This window comes from Mercenaria mercenaria, chromosome 4 (assembly GCF_021730395.1).
Source record: "Mercenaria mercenaria strain notata chromosome 4, MADL_Memer_1, whole genome shotgun sequence".
NCBI classification, from domain to species: domain Eukaryota; kingdom Metazoa; phylum Mollusca; class Bivalvia; order Venerida; family Veneridae; genus Mercenaria; species Mercenaria mercenaria.
The window spans coordinates 70785617-70805202 of NC_069364.1; the positions used below are offsets into that span (position 1 = coordinate 70785617).

A 19586-nucleotide genomic window follows, 5' to 3' on the forward strand; every position below is an offset into this window, starting at 1 on the left:
CGAATATTTCTCATCCAATCTTCACCAAACTTAATAGAAATGTGTTTGACCATGAGACCTCGGCCAAGTTCGATAACTAGCCAAATCGGTCTAGGCATTTTGGAGTCACGGCCCTTGAATTATCGAAAAATTGGCCTTTTTACTCATGTCCGCACTCTTAGTCAAACATTGCTCATCCGACCTTCACCAGACTTGAACAAAATGTATTTGACCATGAGACCTTGGCCAAGTTCGATAACTAGCCAAATCGGTCCAGGCATTTTGGAGTTACGGCCCTTGAATTATCGAAAAATCGGCCTTTTTACTCTTTTCCGCACTCTTAAGCCGAACATTTCTCATCCGATCTTCACTAAACTTGAACAAAATGTGTTTGACCATGAGGCCTCGGCCAAGTTCGATAACTAGCCAAATCGGTCCAGGCATTTTAGAGTTACGGCCCTTGAATTACCGAAAAAATCCGTCTGTTTACTCTTGTCCACTCTCTAAGTCGAACATTTCTCATCCGATCTTCACCAAACTTGAACAAAATGTGTTTGGCCATGAGACCTTACCCAAGTTTGATAACTAGCCAAATCTGCCCAGGCACTTTTGATTTATGGCCCTTGAATTACTGATTGGATCCACTCATCCAGACCATCTAATTGGATCCACTCGTCTAAAACATCTAGAGAAACTAACATTTTTCATAGGGGCAGTTGTGGGAGACATGCGCTTTTCTCAAAAGCATCTCTAGTTGTGGTTGAAATTCAAGTTGAAAACTATTCCATCAGTAAGAAGTAGGAAGATCTAGAAATTGCTTCAAAATAAATACTGAGAATTGACGTAATTTCATGAAAATTTTTGCTTCTTTGTAAATTAATCAGTGACATTTTCTAATTTACCAGATTCTTCTGTTTACTAATTCAATTCATTAACTGGAGAAACATTACTTTCATAATTAGTTAATTACTTAATCTCTACAAAAAATTGCAAGTGAAATATGTGTTGGTAGTATGTGACAGCTTGGGTATAAAGGAAGATCCAGTAGTGATAATATTCATTAAAAATATACTGTAAGTGTACTTATATTAGCGCAGTTAAATTTTAGCACAAACGCCTTGAATTGAGTAATTTCGACTTATTAGCGCGTACTTGTATTAGCGCAGTATCACCAGCGCTAAAATAGCCAGTTGGTGGCTGAATGGTATTCGTAATGAAATTGACCAGGCACGCAGATAGAAATGCATAGGTCTACAGTATGACATGAAATCTACATTCGTTTAGATTAGTGTTAATCTGTATACTGTAAATTTGTACATGTACACAGTGCAGAATGGTGATAATTGTTTGTTTTCAAATTTGCACTTGGTTTTCAAAGCAGTATAATGTTATGGTGACACTTGTTATTAGCGCGACCAGACAAACTGGCGATCTACTCCTAAGGTGTTATTTGTTTATGGACAGTGGCGAAGAAAAAAAAGGCAGCTTAATTTACAAAAATAGAAGACTTTTGTACTAATATTCAAACAGGTTAAACTATTAAAAAAATTCTGCAGAATAATAGTTAGGAATGCAGTTATTGTCATATTTACACAGTTAGTATACAGTTCTCTGTGTTCTGTTGCATTGTGATTACGGTATTTTCAATACTATAAATATCACATTTTTAAGCCTTTCATTTCAGTCTAATATTAGCGCTAGACATGAATTAGCGCATGCCCTATCCCGCTAATAGCCTGAAAATTAGTACTCCGCTAATATTAATACACTTACAGTAGGTAAAGGCATGTAATTACAGACATACAAGGAAGCTGGTTGAGGAGTATAGCTGAGTTGGCTTGGGATCATAGTTTAGATGCATGGCTTTCTTTGCTTTTAATAAACTAGTAATGATGTAGAGTATAGTATATTGTATGATTTTTGGGCTCTCAGAAATGTTTACAGATGTTTTCTGCAAGAAGAGTAATGTCTTGGATTCTGCAGTTCCATATAACCTTTGCAAGGGTACTGTAATCTCTTGGATTCTTCAGTTAATTGCTACCTTGGCAAATTTAGTATTTTGGATTCTGCAGTTCTTTGTTACAGAAGGGAAATGACTTGGATTCTGCAGCTCAGATTTACCTTGGGAAGGATAATATTTTGGATTCTGCATCTCACTGTTACTTTTGGAAGGGTAATATCTTAGATTCTGCAGTTCATTGTTATGTTGGGAAGGATAATATCTTGGATTCTGCAGCTCACTGTTACCTTGGGAAAGGCAATGTCTTGAATTCTGCAGATTGCTTTTACCTTGGGAAGGGTAGTATCTTGGACCCTGCAGTTCTGTGTTATCTTGGGAAGAATATCTTTGATTCTTCAGCTAACTGTTACCTTAAATTTGGAAGGGTAATGTCATCAGTTCTGACTGTAACCTGAGGAAGGGCAACTTCTTGTAATTTTCAGCTCACTGTTACCTTGGTTAGGGTAATTTCTTGGATTCTGCAGATCTGTGTAACCTTGGAAAGGGATTTGCCTTTCAAATTGGTTCTGCTTGGATAAGCAAAGATTCATGACAACTAGAAAGATGGTTACAAACTTCCGCTGTTCCAACTGAATTATATGAAAAGAATCCCATGAAAACTTAACTTTTAATACTATTTTAACCAATTTTGAGATGATAACAGATTTTAATTTTAACCACAGAATGGGAACAGGTCATGCAGTTGGATAGACTAAATACATGCCTTTTACAGAATCTGAAACAATTTTTAAGAAAGCAAAAAAAAAAACAAAAACAAATTTATGTTGGAAAAAAGATTTTGAATATGAATATATTCACTTGAGTGCAAAGGGTAAGTGTTTTGGGCAATTGACTTGGAATATCGACCAGAAATAAAGGGAGAAGACATGCGTTGTTTTCATTACATAGTACGATAATTGTTTTAATACAAGCTGACTCAGACTTTTAGGCAATGCAAGTTGTATTGTTGTAACAATCCTTTTCACTGGTGTTTAGTTCTCAATTTGATTTTGAATTTATGTTACAGTTTTCTACACTTTTCATATTGCTTTTGGTCTTGATGTTGTAGATTTTTTGAAAGTATCATTTATATTTCATATTTTTTAAGGCTGATGAAGATTCTTTTCTTAAATCTGAAAAAAAGACTTCATTTGGCACCAAGTTTTACATAGAAACTTTAAAGCTCTTGTCATAGAATGGTCAATTATCCTTCACCTGGGTATTTGTCAGACAAAACCATTGCTTTATTTGAAGTAATTATTCAAGAACAACCCCACAGGTATTGAAGTTTATCATAAAAGTGCTTTCTTTATGCTGTGTACCAGTCTTCTAGCAAAGCTGGTGTAAAAGCTTGTTTGTGTAATTTGGTCCCTGAAAAGAAAAAAAGATCTGATGGATAGAGTACCATAAGGGGATTATAAAATTGAGATACATGTAAGATCCTTAACTAAAATAATCACTGTACAGGTGTATTTTTTGATAAATATAACATTTAATATTTACACATTGGTCTTTTAAGTAGAAAAATTGATGTAAAAAGTGAGCCACAAACAGATTAATTGTTCTATGTGTGTTGTAGGGGATGTGTTTCCCAAAACTACATAGCAGTTTCTTACAAAAGGTAAGAATAACACAATACCTTCTTCGTAGACATTTTATCATAGCTCACAACATTTCATAATTTCAATCTCACAAGGCATTGTTTTTGGGTTTTTGTGCAAAGTTCTCATTTCAGTTACATAATAAAAGTCTGATTGTGCTCTATTTAGCAGATTTTTGTGAAACTTTTACTTTCCCTTTTTATCAAATATTGATTAAAATAAATAACGGAAAATTTAACAGAAAATAATATTGTATTAGTATTTTTTCTGCACTGTGTACAAGTAAATTACTGGTTTTATTGAAGCACTTCCTGCAAAGATATCCCTTCCTTATTTCTTACCATCACTTTGCTGCTATAACATTTTAGTATCATAAAGACTTTAGAATTACAAGCTTAGAGCGCTCTAATATGTAAGAGAGTGGTCACCTTAGAACTTTTATAGATCAAATGTACTACTAGGTAGATGTAGTCTAAGAGCGGACTCAGTGGACAAGTGGTAACACTGTTTGACTATGAAACCAGGTGTCGTGAGTTCCAGCCCCCACTCCTCCAACTAAAAATTACTAACATTGGGATAAGAGTTCTGTGTATGGGTGCTTTTTCACCTGGCATGCTGAAGAACCAGGGAAGCTTCTGGAATAAGAGCTTCTTCTATACCTTTCACTATATATTCCCACTAACATAACTAACAGTCTTCTAGAGGAGTCGCCCGTATAGCTTACAGGTGGTGACTATAAAACTGCTTACAAGCAAAGACATAGTCAGATAATCTTTTGTTGAGAAGAGGAAGGAGTGAAAATTGACAAGCATAAATTTTTGATGACCTGGAATTGAGACATTGGTCATTTGAGTCAAAATTTTGTTTGGTTTTGCTCACAAAACTTTATATCTGTAACATTTATAATTGCTGTGAAGAGGTGGCAGCAGGTGACTCAAAAAACTTTGTCAATTTAGTATTTTGGGAAATTTGCAAATTTAGAAGGTAACATTGTGTCAAATATTCATGCTCAAACTAAGTCAGATATATTTCAGTGGTATACTTACCAGTTCGGAAGTCTTGTCATTCAGTCCCCCAGTTAGAAAGTTCTGTCATTCAGTTCCCCAGTTAGAAAGTTCTGTCTTTCAGTTCCCCATTTAGGATGTCTTGTCATTCAGTTTCCCAGTAAGAAAGTCCTGTCATTCAGTTCCCCAGGCAGAAAGTCCTGTCATTCAGTCCCCCAAACAGAAGGTCCTATCATTCTGTTTCCTGGGCAGAAAGTCCTGTCATTCAGTTTCCCAGTTAGAAAGTCCTGCCATTCAGTCCCCCAGACAGAAAGTCCTATCATTCTGTTTCCTGGGTAGGAAGTCCTGTCATTCAGTTTCCCAGTTAGAAAGTCCTGACATTCAGTTCCCCAGGCATAAAATCCTGTCATTTCAGCTTCCTGGCCAGTTAGAAAGTCCTGTCATTCATTCCTCAAGTAGGAAGTTCTGTCATTCAGTTCCCCAGTTAGGAAGTCTTGTCATTCAGGTTCCCAGTTAGAAAGTCCTGTTATTCAGTTCCCCAGTTAGGACATCTTGTCATTCAGTTTCCCAGTAAGAAAGTCCTGTCATTCAGTTCCCCAAGCAGAAAGTACTGTCATTCAATTTCCCCAGGCATAAAGTCCTGTTATTCAATTCCTCAGAAAGTCATGTCATGCATTTCCCCAGACAGAAAGTCCTGTCATTCAGTTCCCCATTTAGGAAGTTTTGTCATCCAGTTCCCCATTTAGGAAGTCTTGTCATTCAGTCCCCCAGTTAGAAAGTTCTGTCATTCAGTTCCCCAGTTAGGAAGTCTTGTCATTCAGTCCCCCAGTTAGAAAATTCTGTCATTCAGTTCCCCAGTAAGGAAGTCTTGTCATTCAGTTCCCTAGTTAAAAAGTCCTGTCATTCAGTTCCCCAGTTAGGAAGTCTTGTCATTCAGATTCCTAGTTAGAAAGTCTTGTCATTCAGTTCCCTAGTTAGAAAGTCCTGTCATTCAGTTCCCCAGTTAGAAAGTCCTGTCATTCAGTTCCCCAGTTAGGAAGTCTTGTCATTCAGTTTCCCAGTTAGAAAGTCCGTCATTCAGTTCCCCAGTTAGGAAGTCTTGTCATTCAGTCCCCCAGTTAGAAAGTTCTGTCATTTAGTTCCTAAGTTCTGTCATTCAGTTCCCCAGTTAGGAAGTTTTGTCATTCAGTTTCCCAGTTGGAAAGTCCTGTCATTCAGTTCCCCATTTAGGAAGTCTTGTCATTCAGTTTCCCAGTAAGAAAGTCCTGTCATTCAGTTCCCTGGGCAGAATGTCCTGTCATACAGTTTCCCAGTAAGAAAGTCCTGTCATTCAGTTCTCCAGGCAGAAAGTCCTGTCATTCAGTCCCAAAAACAGAAGGTCCTGTCATTCTGTTTCCTGGGCAGAAAGTCCTGTCATTCAGTTTCCCAGTTAGAAAGTCCAGTTATTCAGTCCCCAGACAGAAAGTCCTATCATTCTGTTTCCTTGGCAGGAAGTCCTGACATTCAGTTTCAGGCATAAAAAGCTGTCATTTCAGCTCCCCGGGCATAAAGTCCTGTCTTTCAGCTCCCTCTCCCACTAGGCTTAAGTCCTGTCATTTAAGCCCCATCCCCAAGGCTCAATTCCTGTCATATCAGCTCCCCAGGCTTAAGTCCTTTCATTTCAGCTTCCCAGATATAAAGTCCTGTTATTCATTCACCCAGACTGTAAGTCCTGTCATTCAGTTCCTTAGGCATAAAGTCCAGTCATTCAGTTCCCGAGGAAAAAAGTCCTGTCATTTTGTTCCACTGGTAGAAACAGACTTTATCAGTATACTTTCAGAACCAAAATTTGTGTTCATTTAAATGCATGTTAATAGGCTCTGATCAACCACAAATCCTGGCAACTTCAATACTTTCATTTATGTTGCAAAATGTTCCTAGAATGATATTTTTCTCCTATTCTGATATTTATATATTTTTCTTATCGTTCTCAAAATGAAGTAAATGTTTGTTAATGATATTAAAAAATTTGTATGAGGAACAACAAGAACATTCTATTATCTGAAAAGAAAATTAAATCATTGTATCTGGATCCAGACACAAAAGCCCCACAAAATTTAATGTACAAGTCAGCTTTATTGGACCATTACCTGATTATCACTTCAGCCTGTATACTCATCTCACACTTATACACTTATATACCTGCACTATCCATTCATCTCTAGCCATGCAGTTGCATATTGATCTATGTATCATGATTAAAGATGAGCTGGGGCATGCTTCTGAATTAGTATAAACTCTGTGACATCCTTTTGTTTTTTGGTAAAGTGTATGTAAATTTATGTATTTATACTTAAATTTACTAAATCAACAGTTAGCCACAATTCTGTTAAATTTAAAAATAACACCATGAAATATATTTGAGAGTGGTCAATCTCTCACTGTGTCCCTCTCTCTTTTACAAAATTGATGTTATCATTTTGTTCTTGTATCAGAAAAGTGTATCCACACTTCTAATTGTTGGCTGTCTGTATTTCAGACCAACTTAGCAGAAAGGACCAACACCAAGCCAAGTTGGGAATACTGTTGGGGATTTCAGTTCAGTATAAAAGTCACTCTTTAAAAGAAAGCTTTTGAAATATTTGAAAGTAGAGGTTTTCAGGGGCTCGTTAATACTTGCTTGTTGGACTTGAACCAATTTTGGCAAAGGAACCAGCACCAAAACTATTGTTTATATGGTAGTTTTAGATTGAAAGCTACTTTACATAATTATTGTATGTTGAATCAAATGTACTATGTAATTAAAAAATGTTTGTACTGTACTACTTCTCATATACTGCAATTGAAATTTCCGCCAAGATCAGTTCCAAGCGTAATTGCAGGTGTTGTTTTTATTTTGGCTTGACTGTACAAAGTATTTTGGAGAAATATCCTAGTTGCTACAGCATCCCCAGCTACAGCTTGGTTAAAGTTTTGATGCACTTTCACCTTGATTAAACTATCTTTATTTCCAAATATGAGTTACATGGAAACATACATTATTGTGACATGATTGAGGAGTAGGCTATAAGCTTTTATCAAAACCTTTTTAACTTTATCTCTGGTTATTAGTCCCCTACTGGTTGAAAATCAGTTTCGGGGACTATAGGAATGCACTTTTCCGTCATTCCGTCCGTCTGTCCGTCCGCAATTTCGTGTCCGGTCCATAACTCTGTCTTCCATGAAGGGATTTTAATATTACTTGGCACAAATGTTCCCCATGATGAGACGACGTGTCTTGCGCAAAACCCGGACCCCTAGCTCAAAGGTCAAGGTCACAATTGGAGGTCAAAGGTCAACAGGGCTTTTTTCCTGTCCGGTCCACAACTCTCCCATCCTTGAAGGGATTTTAGTATTACTTGGCACAAATGTTCCCCATGATGAGATGATGTGTCGTGCGCAAATCCCGGACCCCTAGCTCAAAGGTCAAGGTCACAATTGGAGGTCAAAGGTCAACAGAGCTTTTTTCCTGTCCGGTCCATAACTCTCCCATCCATGAAGAGATTTTAATATTACTTGGCACAAATGTTCCCCATGAGGAGACGACGTGTCATGCGCAAAACCTGGACCCCTAGCTTAAAGGTCAAGGTCACAATTGGAGGTCAAAGGTCAACAAGGCTTTTTTCCTGTCCGGTCCATAACTCTCCCATCTATGAAGGGATTTTAATATTACTTGGCACAAATGTACCTCATAATAAGACGATGTGTCCTGCACAACTTTCAGACCCCTAGCTTAAAGGTCAAGGTCACACTTAGCAGTCAAATGTTAACATAGCATGAACAGGGTCTGTTTCGTGTCCGGTCCATAACTCTGACATTCATTAAGGGATTTTAATATCACTTAGCACAAGAGTTCCCCATGATGAGACGATGTGTCATGCGCAAATCCCGGACCCCTAGCTCAAAGGTCAAGGTCACAATTGGGGGTCAAAGGTCAACAGAGTTTTTTTCCTGTCCGGTCCATAACTCTGCCATCCATGAAGGGATTTTAATATTACTTGGCACAAATGTTCCCCATGATGAGACAACATGTTGTGCGCAAAGCCCAGACCCTTAGCTCAAAGGTCAAGGTCACAATTGGAGGTCAAAGGTCAATAAGGTTTTTTCCCTGTCCGATCCAGAACTCAGTCATCCATCAAGGGATTACAATATTACTTGGCATAAATGTTTCCCATGATGAGACGACGTGTCATGCGGAACACCCAGTACCCTAGCTTAAAGGTCAAGGTCACACTGAGATCAAATGTCAAGAGGATTTTTTTCCTGTCCGATCTATAACTTTGTCATGCAAAGCAGGATTTAGATATCAGTTGGCACAAATATTCCCCTGGATGAGACAACATGTCATGCGCAAGAACCAGGTCCCTAGGTCTAAGGTCAAGGTCATATTTAGAGGTCAAAGGTCAAATTCAAGAATGACTTTGTACGGAACATTTCTTCTTCATGCATGGAGGGATTTTGATGTAACTTGGACCAAATGTTCACCACCATGAGGCCCCCTTGTTTTTAGAATTACGTCTCTTTGTTGTTACTATAAATAGATTTTATTGTAACTTTTTTATTACTGGCGGTAGAGAAAAATCGAGACCACTTTTCTGTGGTACAGCATGCATGTTACATCCAATTTTTAGGTGTATTTTGACCTATCTCTACCTGGTAAAGAGTTTCTTGTGGACTTATATTATATAGATTTTTTTTTTTTTTTTTTTTAAAGATTAATTTCCCTTTGTTGTTACTATAAATAACTTACATGATAACATTTTTATAATCAGCCAAAAAAATTCAATATGAAAACAACTGTGGGTTTTTAGCTCACCTGAGCAATGCTCAGGTGAGTTTTTCTGGTCGCTCGATGTCCGGCGTCCGTCGTCTGTTGTCTGTCGTCCGTCGTCTGTCAACATTTAGCTTGTGTATGCGATAGAGGCTGTATTTTTCAATTAATCTTCATGAATATTAGTCAGAATGATAACCTTGATGAAATCTAGCCCGAGTTCGAAAATGGGTCATCTCGGGTCAAAAACTAGGTCACTAGGTCAAATCAAAGAAAAACCTTGTGTATGCGATAGAGACTGTATTTTTCATTTAATCTTCATGATTATTGGTCAGAATGATAACTCTGATGAAATCTAGGCCGAGTTCGAAAATGGGTCATCTCGGGTCAAAAACTAGGTCACTTGGTCAAATCAAAGAAAAACCTTGTGTATGCGATAGAGGTGGTATTTTTCAATTAATCTTCATGAATTTTGGTCAGAATGTTAACCTTGATAAAATCTAAGCCGAGTTCGAAAATGGGTCATCTCGGGTCAAAAACTAGGTCACTAGGTCAAATCAAAGAAAAACCTTGTGTATGCGATAGAAGCTGTATTTTTCAATTCTTCTTCATGAATATTGGTCAGAATGATAACCTTGATGAAATCTAGGCCGAGTTCGAAAATGGGTCATCTCGGGTCAAAAACTAGGTCACTAGGTCAAATCAAAGAAAAGCCTTGTGTATGCGATAGAGGCTGTATTTTTCAATTGATCTTCATGAATTTTGGTCAGAATGATTGCCTTGATGAAACCTAGGCAGAGTTCGAAAATGGGTCATCTCGGGTCAAAAACTAGGTCACTAGGTCAAATCAAAGAAAAACCTTGTGTATGCGATAGAGGCAGTATTTTTCAATTGATCTTCATGAATTTTGGTCAGAATGATTATGTTGATGAAATCTAGGCCGAGTTCGAAAATGGGTCATCTGGGGTCAAAAACTAGGTCACTAGGTCATATCACATAAAAACCTTGTGTATGCGATAGAGGCTGTATTTTTCAATTGATCTTCATAAATTTTGGTCAGAATGATTGCCTTGATGAAATTTAGACCAAGTTCGAAAATGGGTCATCTGGGGTCAAAAACTAGGTCACTAGGTCAAATAAAAGAAAACCTTGTGTATGCAATAGAGGCTGTATTTTTCAATTGATCTTCATGAAATTTAGCCAGAATGATTACCTTGATAAAATCTAGGCTGATTTCGAAAATGGGTCATCTGGGGTCAAAAACTAGGTCACTAGGTCAAATCGAAGAAAAACATTGTGTATGCAATAGAGAATGTATTTTTCAATTGATCTTCATGAAATTTGGTCAGAGTGATTGCCTTGATGAAAACTAGGTCGGTTTTGAATATGGGTTATCTGAGGTCAAAAACTAGGTCACTAGGTCAAATTAAAGAAAAATCTTGTGTATGCGATAGAGACTGTTTTTTTCAGTTGATATTTATGAAATTTGGTCAGGTTGATTGCCTTAATGAAATCTAGGTCGAATTTGAATATGGGTCATCTGAGGTCAAAAACTAGGTCACTTGGTCAAATCAAAGAAAAAAACTTCTGTATGTGATAGAGGCTGTATTTTTCAGTTGATCTTCATGAATTTTGGTCAGAATGATTGCCTTGATAAAATCTAGGTCGAGTTTGAACATGGGTCATCTAGGGTCAAAAACTAGGTCATATCTAAGAAAATGCTTGTTTTATCGCAAGAGACCAATTTTTTGGTCCAATCTTAATGAAAATTGGTCAGAATATTTGTTTCCATGAAATCACTAGGTCAAACATGTTTTACACTGTTATGGAGTGTTTCTTAGGTGAGCGACCTAGGGCCATCTTGGCCCTCTTGTTTATATATGCACATTTTAATCCAAGTGTGTTGTTATAACGTATTGTATATGTAGTATAATATTGTTTATACATCATTGACAGATATCAGTTCATTATGTTATACTGCGGTAGAGAAAATTAGGTGCCTTCCAGTAGGGGACTTTGTATTGCATGGCAATACTTCATTCACTTGTTACTTGATGGAATTTGCTTCAAACATAAAAACAGTTGTTCTTCATCATCACCTGCATCATATGACACAATGGTCATAACTTGCACCAATACTAACTGTCTTATTGAATTATAAGCCCACCCACTTAGCTCAATAGGGAGAGCACGGATCTGGAGATCGTGAGTTTGAGCCCTGGACAAGGCGTATGTTCTCCGTGAGGATTTGATAAAAAGACATTTTGTCTGAAACCATTCGACCTCCATCTATGATTCATGTGGGGAAGTTGGCAGTTACTTGCAGAGAACAGGTTTGTACTGGTACAGAATCCAGGAACACTGGTTAGGTTAACTGCCCGCCGTTACATAACTGAAATACTGTTGAAAAACGGTGTTAAACCCCCAAAAAAGAAAAGAAATATACCTCTACTTTACCTAGAAATTCATGTTAAAGTTTTGATGCACTTTCATACTATCCCTGTTATTACTGAATTGATTTAATTCAATCTTAAAATGTTTGTTCCACATCACCACACACATCATATAACATAAGGTCCATAGCTCTTGCACCAATATTTTATGAATTATGCCCCTTTTTTACTTAGAATTTCAAGTTAAGGTTTAATGCTCTTTCACTTATCACTGTTCTTACTAAATGATTTGATTTAAACTTAAAATAGTTGTTCCCCATCATCTACTACACTGTATGACAAAAGGTACATTGAAATTAGAAATTCTGGTTAATTTTATGCGCATTCGCTCTGTCTTTGTTTTTACCAAATTGATTTGACTTGAACTTGAGCTTTTGTCCCACATGATAATCCACCATGGAGGGATTAGTCACTCAGTGATAGCTCTAGTTTCCTCAGATATGCCTTGTTTCACTATCAAACATTAAAATAGTCAAGTGTGCCGTCATATCTGACAGATCTTGTTCATACCATTGACAATTAGGGAGGGAAGTCAGCAGCATAGCCCATAAGTTGAGGGTCAGCAAATTGCTTATGTTTTTCAAAAATCTTAAATCATTGATAAAATTCATACACACTTTATCACCATAAAATGTATTTAACAAAGTTATTTTTAAATTAGTCATTTAAATTATTGTACTATCATTTTTCAAATATTGTTTTGCAGAGTATACATCTAGAGGTCTCCCCCATCCTGAAGTGGTCTGGTCCAGACTTGATGCTAAGCAACAAGAAATAGCCAATCAGGAAAGTGTTGTTAATTTCTCATCCAATCGGAAGCTAGTCCAGCCAGCCAATCAGAATATGACTATCAGCTCAGCTTTTCCAAACAATGACTCTCCTGAAAACCATGTGACCAGCAGTCAAAATCACCTTGTTACTGAGACAGCATGATTATGTGTAAATACATCATGAGATTTTAGACTTCATTGAAAAAGTGTAACATGGAATATGTTGTAGTGTGAAATTTTGACTTTCTTGTACATGTTTGATAATTGTAAAGGTTGAAATTTACTGTGATGATGAAATGTTAATGTTGTTGAAGATTCTGCAAAGTCAGATTAAATTTTTTTGGTTTTCTCCATTTTCATTTTAGAATCACACTGATGTATATAAAGTGAAATACATGCAGTCTGTTTAAATGGGTTTTGCTTGTTGAAGTCATTTTTGTATTTATTTAATTGGTTTAAGTACTTTATATGAAAGTTAGTTTTGTCCTGTTACTTCCAGCTGTGCAATAATGGGGAAAATTTAAGTAAATTATGTCATTTTGTATGTTCCATTCAAAATGAAATTCAGTTATTAAATGAAATTATTTGTTAAAAAAATATTCTGCTCAAAGTTGAAATCCAGTTTATATCTCAAGTGTGGTATCAAGTGTGAAATACATCTTCTGTCAACCAGTGACTTAATTTTTTACTTGTTGAATTTTCTTACGATACTTTTGTTGTTGTTTGTTCAGAGAAGAAGGGACCATTATCAATGCAAAGTGTTGAGTTCTTAAGTCAGTATTTTATCATGTATATATGTAATTTACAAGGTAGTTTTAAATAAGAAGTAAGGGCTGCTTTATTCCATATTTACTCCGTAATAATCCAAATGCTATGTCTACTAACATTACAGTAGTCTATCTCATTCAGTATTTTGCTAATTTCGTAGTTCCACTTTATCAAATCACTGCTTTGGAAAGTCAGTTGCTGTGTGATTGGCTAAGGAGGTGTCTTCAAACAGTTAGCTGCAGTCTGATTGGCTGATAAGAATGTCTTTGAAAAGTCAGCTGCCATCTAATTGGCTGTTAATGTAGCCTGTCATCTGATTGGCTGATAAGGTAGCCTTTGAACAGTCATCTGCCACATAATTGGCTGAAAAGGTTGCCTTTGAACAGTCAGCTGCAATCTGATTGGCTGTTAAGGTAGCATTTGAACAGTCTGCTGCCATCTGATTGGGTGAGAATGTAGCCTTTAACCCTGTGATTTATATATTTCAGTGAAGGTTAAATATAAATGTATCTTGAAGGTTTACCTATGGTGTTCAAATAAAATCCAGTTCAATATTTATGTTTTGTTAAACTCACTTTTGATGAGTTAAATCAGTGATCAGTCATGTTCAGTGTTGTTGAGAGAAAACATCACCATAGAACACAGTATATATGCTCTTACTGTTACCTGGCCCTAGCTTTGCTATGTAACATATGCAGCTCTTTAGCCATTTGTTCAATACACAGTTCTATACAGACTCATAAAAGTATATTTTTTACTGAGAAACAAGAAAAGTCAGAAGGTTAATAAATGTTTATTTTAAATAATTGCTGTCTCATACATGTGTTGTGTTTAAAACTTGAAGATGAGAAATTGACAGTACAGATGTAATTATTTTTACGCTTCATGTGATATTTAGTGTTGTAATTTGGCTGTATAGAAACTTGCTGTAGTGATTTTAGTGGCATTTTATGAACATTGATGTAGCCATGGTCTGAGTGTATGCAACTGTACATGAGTTATAGGTAAATATGCTGGACACACACTTCAAACATGACTGTGTATTTCATACCTAAATGAAAAATACTTAACTCCTATCTTCTTTTTTTTTTTGATAAATAAAAATGGTTTTTAATATTTCTGTTACGAATCTTTGAGGAAAGAAACAAACAAAAACATAAAATTATGTATTTAGTATTTAGATTTTTATCTACAGACAGTGTTACTAGTCATTTTGATGTCACCTTGTTCTGTATAAATGTTTGTAGAGGAATTTATTATATGAAAACAGAAGTTATCAGGTCCTAAACCTAAATAATCTGCTATTGCCTTACTCATGCAGAACAAAATCCATGGAAGATGTAGTCTCAGTTCAGATTGAAATATTGATGTTTCTTTATTGAAAGTTATTGAAAGAAAATGCTTGACAAGTATTGCTGGAAGGATATATTTCAGTTGTAATTTAATTGTTAGCAGTTTTAGCCTGCTGCCGGCAATTGATTCTGCCTTTGTGACCAGTGCAGACCAAGATCAGGCTGCACATCTGTGCAGGCTGATCATGGTCTGCACTGTTTGCTATTCAGTCAGAGTAAATTTTCAGTGAACATCCCTTCAAGTAGTAAATGGTACTGCCCAAATTGAATGATGGACCAGTCCATTTTAGAAATTTAGCAGGGTTAAGGTTAATAGTTAGCAGTTTTATTAATCATGGTTCATATTGGTATACTGGTAATTATTTTGAATATAAGGTTAATCAGAAAGTTCAAACTTTACTAAAATTTGTGAGTTCCACCCTTCAGGAGTATGAGCAAACATAAAAGCAATGCTGATATTTTCCTGTTGACAGTCAAATTGTGAAGTTGTTGGAAAGAGTATAAATTTAGAAATGTTTGAATTAGGTACAAAGGCAGGTTTTTTTTCCAATGTTAAATTTTTTTTCTGAATTTTAGGAACTGTAGATTTAAGTGTGGTAAAATTAAATGCATTGATTTTGTGATTTTTAATGTTAATGCAACTGTCAGTGAATTTGTTGAACAAATATATTCATGTAATTTGTAAATACTGTCAGGTATTTAATGTACATGTCTGTACTGAATATGTTGTTTTGATATCATCAATGATTTTATATTGTTGCATAATCTTGTGCCATGAGCTTTGTGATTAAACATTCCGTAGTATTGTGTGTTTTACGCATTACAGCAGATATTACATGTATATGCATCTAGTAAGTGAGCAGCTGTGAAAAACAATTTTAACTACAACTTCTTAAATTTTACAGGCAAAATAATGTATCATGTAGACTTAACTGATAACAATTTAGAAATATATGGATTACAAAAATACAGATAGAAATATATGGATTGCAAAAATACAGATAGAAATATATGGATTGCAAAAATACAGATAGAAATGAAATTATATGGATTACAAAAATACAGATAGAAATATAAGATACAGATAGAAATACATGGATTTCAAAAATACAGATAGAAATAAAAAATATATGGATTACAAAAATACAGATATTTTCATACATGTTTCACACTGTTTAGAACAGGTAAAAAAAATTATGTGACAGTAATTGTAAATATGAACGGGGCTTACCTGTAGAAAGTGTTTTCTTAATTTGCACAAGATTGAGGTGGTGCAAATCTGTCTGGTATTATGATATTACAGCACAATTTTTATTATTGATTAAAATTAATGCTTTTGATATTCTACAGAAAATTTCTCTAGGTGAAATAAAAATAATAATTGAGCACTGCTGTGCAAAAACCAACGTTCAGGCTTTAGAACAAGCAGGGATCCAGACCGTGCACATCCATACTGTTCGTTAATTCCCACATCCATACTGTTTGTTTATCATTTTCAGCATTGTGTGCAACTGATAATCTAACAGCCTGAGTGTAGATTTAGACTAGACTGCACAGATACTGGTCACCAAGCCCTAATGCTTTTTTCACGGCGGTGCTCAGTTGCATTTGAGAATGATTTTTTTTTTTACGAATACCTCATTGTGTACTAACTATGTAACACGTGTGCTGCAATGAATGAGAGCTGATGTAGAAATGATCATTATAAAGTGTTGTACTAATGTAGTATTTAAGCCACAAGGTTATTTGTTTGTTGATTGTATATGATAAACTGTTTGTTAAGAATTTAATAAGAATTAGTTCTGGTCTTTTTAAAAGTCAGGCATTGAAGATTAAAAAATACATTTTATGTTTATATATTATATAATTATAGAATTATGATGAAGTCCGTGTGTAGTTTTGTAAAACTGCCCAAAAGTAACATTGACCAAGGAAGTAGTTTGAAGTCAATATTACCTTCAGGCAGGTCAACAAAAACTGTACACTGATTGAAACATTAAACTACCAATGGTGTAATGTCCCTTTTCACATTTATTTATCCTTTTTTTACGTGGTTAAAAGTTAATGTCACTGTCTCTGAGTCAGTATCTGCTGTTGCGGATCCACATGTGCTGTGTACTCAACCAGGAATGTGAGCATTATTCAACAGGGTATATATTATTACTGATGACTTAAATTCATTTTCAGAAAAGGCATGATATTGTGTTTATAGTAGAACTGCAAAAATGTCTGATTTTAAAGTGTATTTAAATATTTACTAACATGAAAAATGATAATATATTAATGTAGAGAATACAACAGAAATACTTGTGTATACTTCCAAGAAGTAAGTCACAAATTTTTTCTCAAAGGATATGTCAGTAGACCATTGCGAGGAAATAAATAGAATATACCAGTGCCTCTGTAACTAGTCAGTTTTCACCATCTGGATATTCCTTTAATTGTTTTTGTTTGTCAGTTTCACATGGTTTAACATTATAGTAGGTAGTCGCTCATTGATAACATACATTACAATTCTTCTGATAAGAATCTTTAGAGAATCATTGTTTGTATAGGAATTAAGTTGAGATTACTATATATAATACTTTTTTTTGAAAAAACTCTGTAACTATAGCTCTTGGTGAAGGATTAATTGACTTCAGTTCTTTTCAGATTTGTACATGTAGTAGATAAGGCAAAAAAAAAAAAAATGAATGATAAACCTATATATGATTATATACCTCTTTTTAAAAACGAAGATAATTTGGTTAATTGAGACTGTATGGAAAATGTAGGGTTTTATTATCAAGCTTTGTAAGGTTGAATCCGTAAAAAAGCTTGAAAAAAATGTCAGGAATATAGATAATTTGGGGAGCTCTTGCTTTTTAGAATTAAACCTGTAGAAAAGCTCAAAATTAAAGTTTTTTAATTTTGGCTTCTTATGGTAACTTTTTAATTTGTTTTTCTTCAGCATTTTCAACATTAGATTTTTTGGTGAAACTGCAGCACAAAAAAGATTGACTCAGGCTTCTGAAACTTAATTCTAGCCTTAAAACATACACATGTGAACTTCTTTTTACCTTTAAACTTATGTAAGCTGAATTCAACATAACTTGAAGTTACTGAGTCTTGTACCAGAACAATATTTAGATTGAACCTGACATTGTGTCTACCACTATGATTTTGTTATTTCTCTTTTTCTACTTTACCAGTTTTATGTACTGATTAAGCTGCAATAAATGTAATGAAACAAACTGTGTTGTCTCATTTTTAAATGTTTCCTGGCAGAGTGGTTTAAGCTGCTATACTCTCCACCGTTAGTTATGTCTCCCCAAGACATACTGTTTTTGCCTTGTCTGTCAGTCTGTAACATTTCATTTCCGATCAATAACTGGAGTACCATTTGACCTAGAACCTTCAAACTTTATAGGGTGGTAGGGCTTATGGAGTAGATGACTCCTATTGTTTTTAGGTCACTCCATCAAAGGTCAAGGTCACAGGGACCTGAATATGGAAAACCATTTCTGATCAATAACTTGAGAACCACTTGGCCCAGAAGTTTTTTACAAGATACATGACATTTTTTCCTGAAACTTACAGGAGTAGGTTATTCTCTTAAATTATTTATTCAGACTAACAGTAAGTATCCTACATTAGACTTTTAAAATTTCAGATGTGAGGGCAATTCCTCGAGGCAGACAATGGTCTCTATGATCTAGTGTAGGAAACTTAGAGATAGGGTTGAGTATGCATTCACACCATATTAAACAAGATATGTAAGAACTAAACACCAGTGTCATTGAAATGTATTTCTGCCTAACTTCTGCTATAGATCTATATTAAACTAATAAAGGGTGCATTATTTCCTTCCATAAAGTTACTGTGATTACTGAGCTAAAATTAAGTTTGCATTTATTTGGAACAAATTAAGTTTTCCCAAGAGTTATTTTGAAGATGAAAAAAAATGTGATCAATATATTTTTATACCCCGCTTCAAAGGAGGAGTATATTGTTTTGCAGATGTTGGTTGGTTGGTCGGTCGGTATGTTGGTCCGTCCGTAGACGAATCCGTTTCCGGATGATAACTCAAGAACGCTTGGACCTATGATCATGAAAGTTGATAAGGATGTTGATCATGACCAGCAGGTGACCCCTATTGGTTTTGAGGTCAGTAGGTCAAAGGTCAAGGTCACACTGACCCGAAATAGTTAAACCGTTTCCAGACGATAACTTGAGAACGCTTTGACCTAGGATCATGAAACTTGATAAGGCGGTCAGTCATGACCAGCAGATGACCCATATTGATATTGAGATCAGTAGGTCAAAGTTCAAGGTCACATTAACCTGGAACAGTTAAACCGTTCCCAGATGATAAATCGAGAATGCTTGGGCCTAGGATCAGTTGATGGGGAGGTTGATCATGACCAGCAGATGACCCCTATTGAATTGGAGGTCAGTTGGTCAAAGGTCAAGGTCACAGTGACCCGGAACAGTTAAACGAATTCAGGGCGATAACTTGAGAACGCTTGGGCCTAGGGTCACGAAACTTGATTGGAAAGTTGATCATGACCAGCAGACCCCTACTGATATGGAGGTCAGTATGTCAAAGGTCAAGGTAAAAGTGACTCAGAACAGTTAAAGCATTTCTGAACGATAACTTGAGAATGCTTGGGCTTTGAATCAAGAAACTTAGTAGGGAGGTTGATCATGACTAGCAATGATCCCTATGATTTTGAAGTCAGTAGGTCAAAGGTTAAGGTGACATTGACCCAGAGCAGTAGAACTTTTTTGCCAAATAACTAGAGAATGCTTTTGTATAAGATCACTTTTAATATGAAGGTCACTTGTGACCCATAATTATTGATTTGAGGTCATTACGTCAAAAGTCCAGT

At 35.6% G+C, this 19586-nt stretch overlaps 1 protein-coding gene across 5 annotated transcripts in view; it reads left to right on the forward strand.

The window, feature by feature from the left end:
- Positions 1-15725, forward strand: part of LOC123552094 (palmitoyltransferase ZDHHC14-like) — a 53092-nt gene extending 37367 nt beyond the window's left edge. For 3 of the 5 annotated variants that reach the window (XM_053541636.1, XM_053541635.1, XM_045341478.2), the window contains one exon: positions 12532-15725. In XM_053541636.1, the coding sequence (XP_053397611.1) occupies positions 12532-12758 (227 nt within the window). In that variant the 3' untranslated portion in view covers positions 12759-15725. Of the gene's footprint in view, positions 1-3557; positions 3600-12531 lie in introns of all 5 variants that reach the window. The other 2 variants (XM_053541637.1, XM_053541638.1) reach the window with 1 other exon arrangement.
- The last annotated feature ends 3861 nt before the right edge of the window (positions 15726-19586 follow it).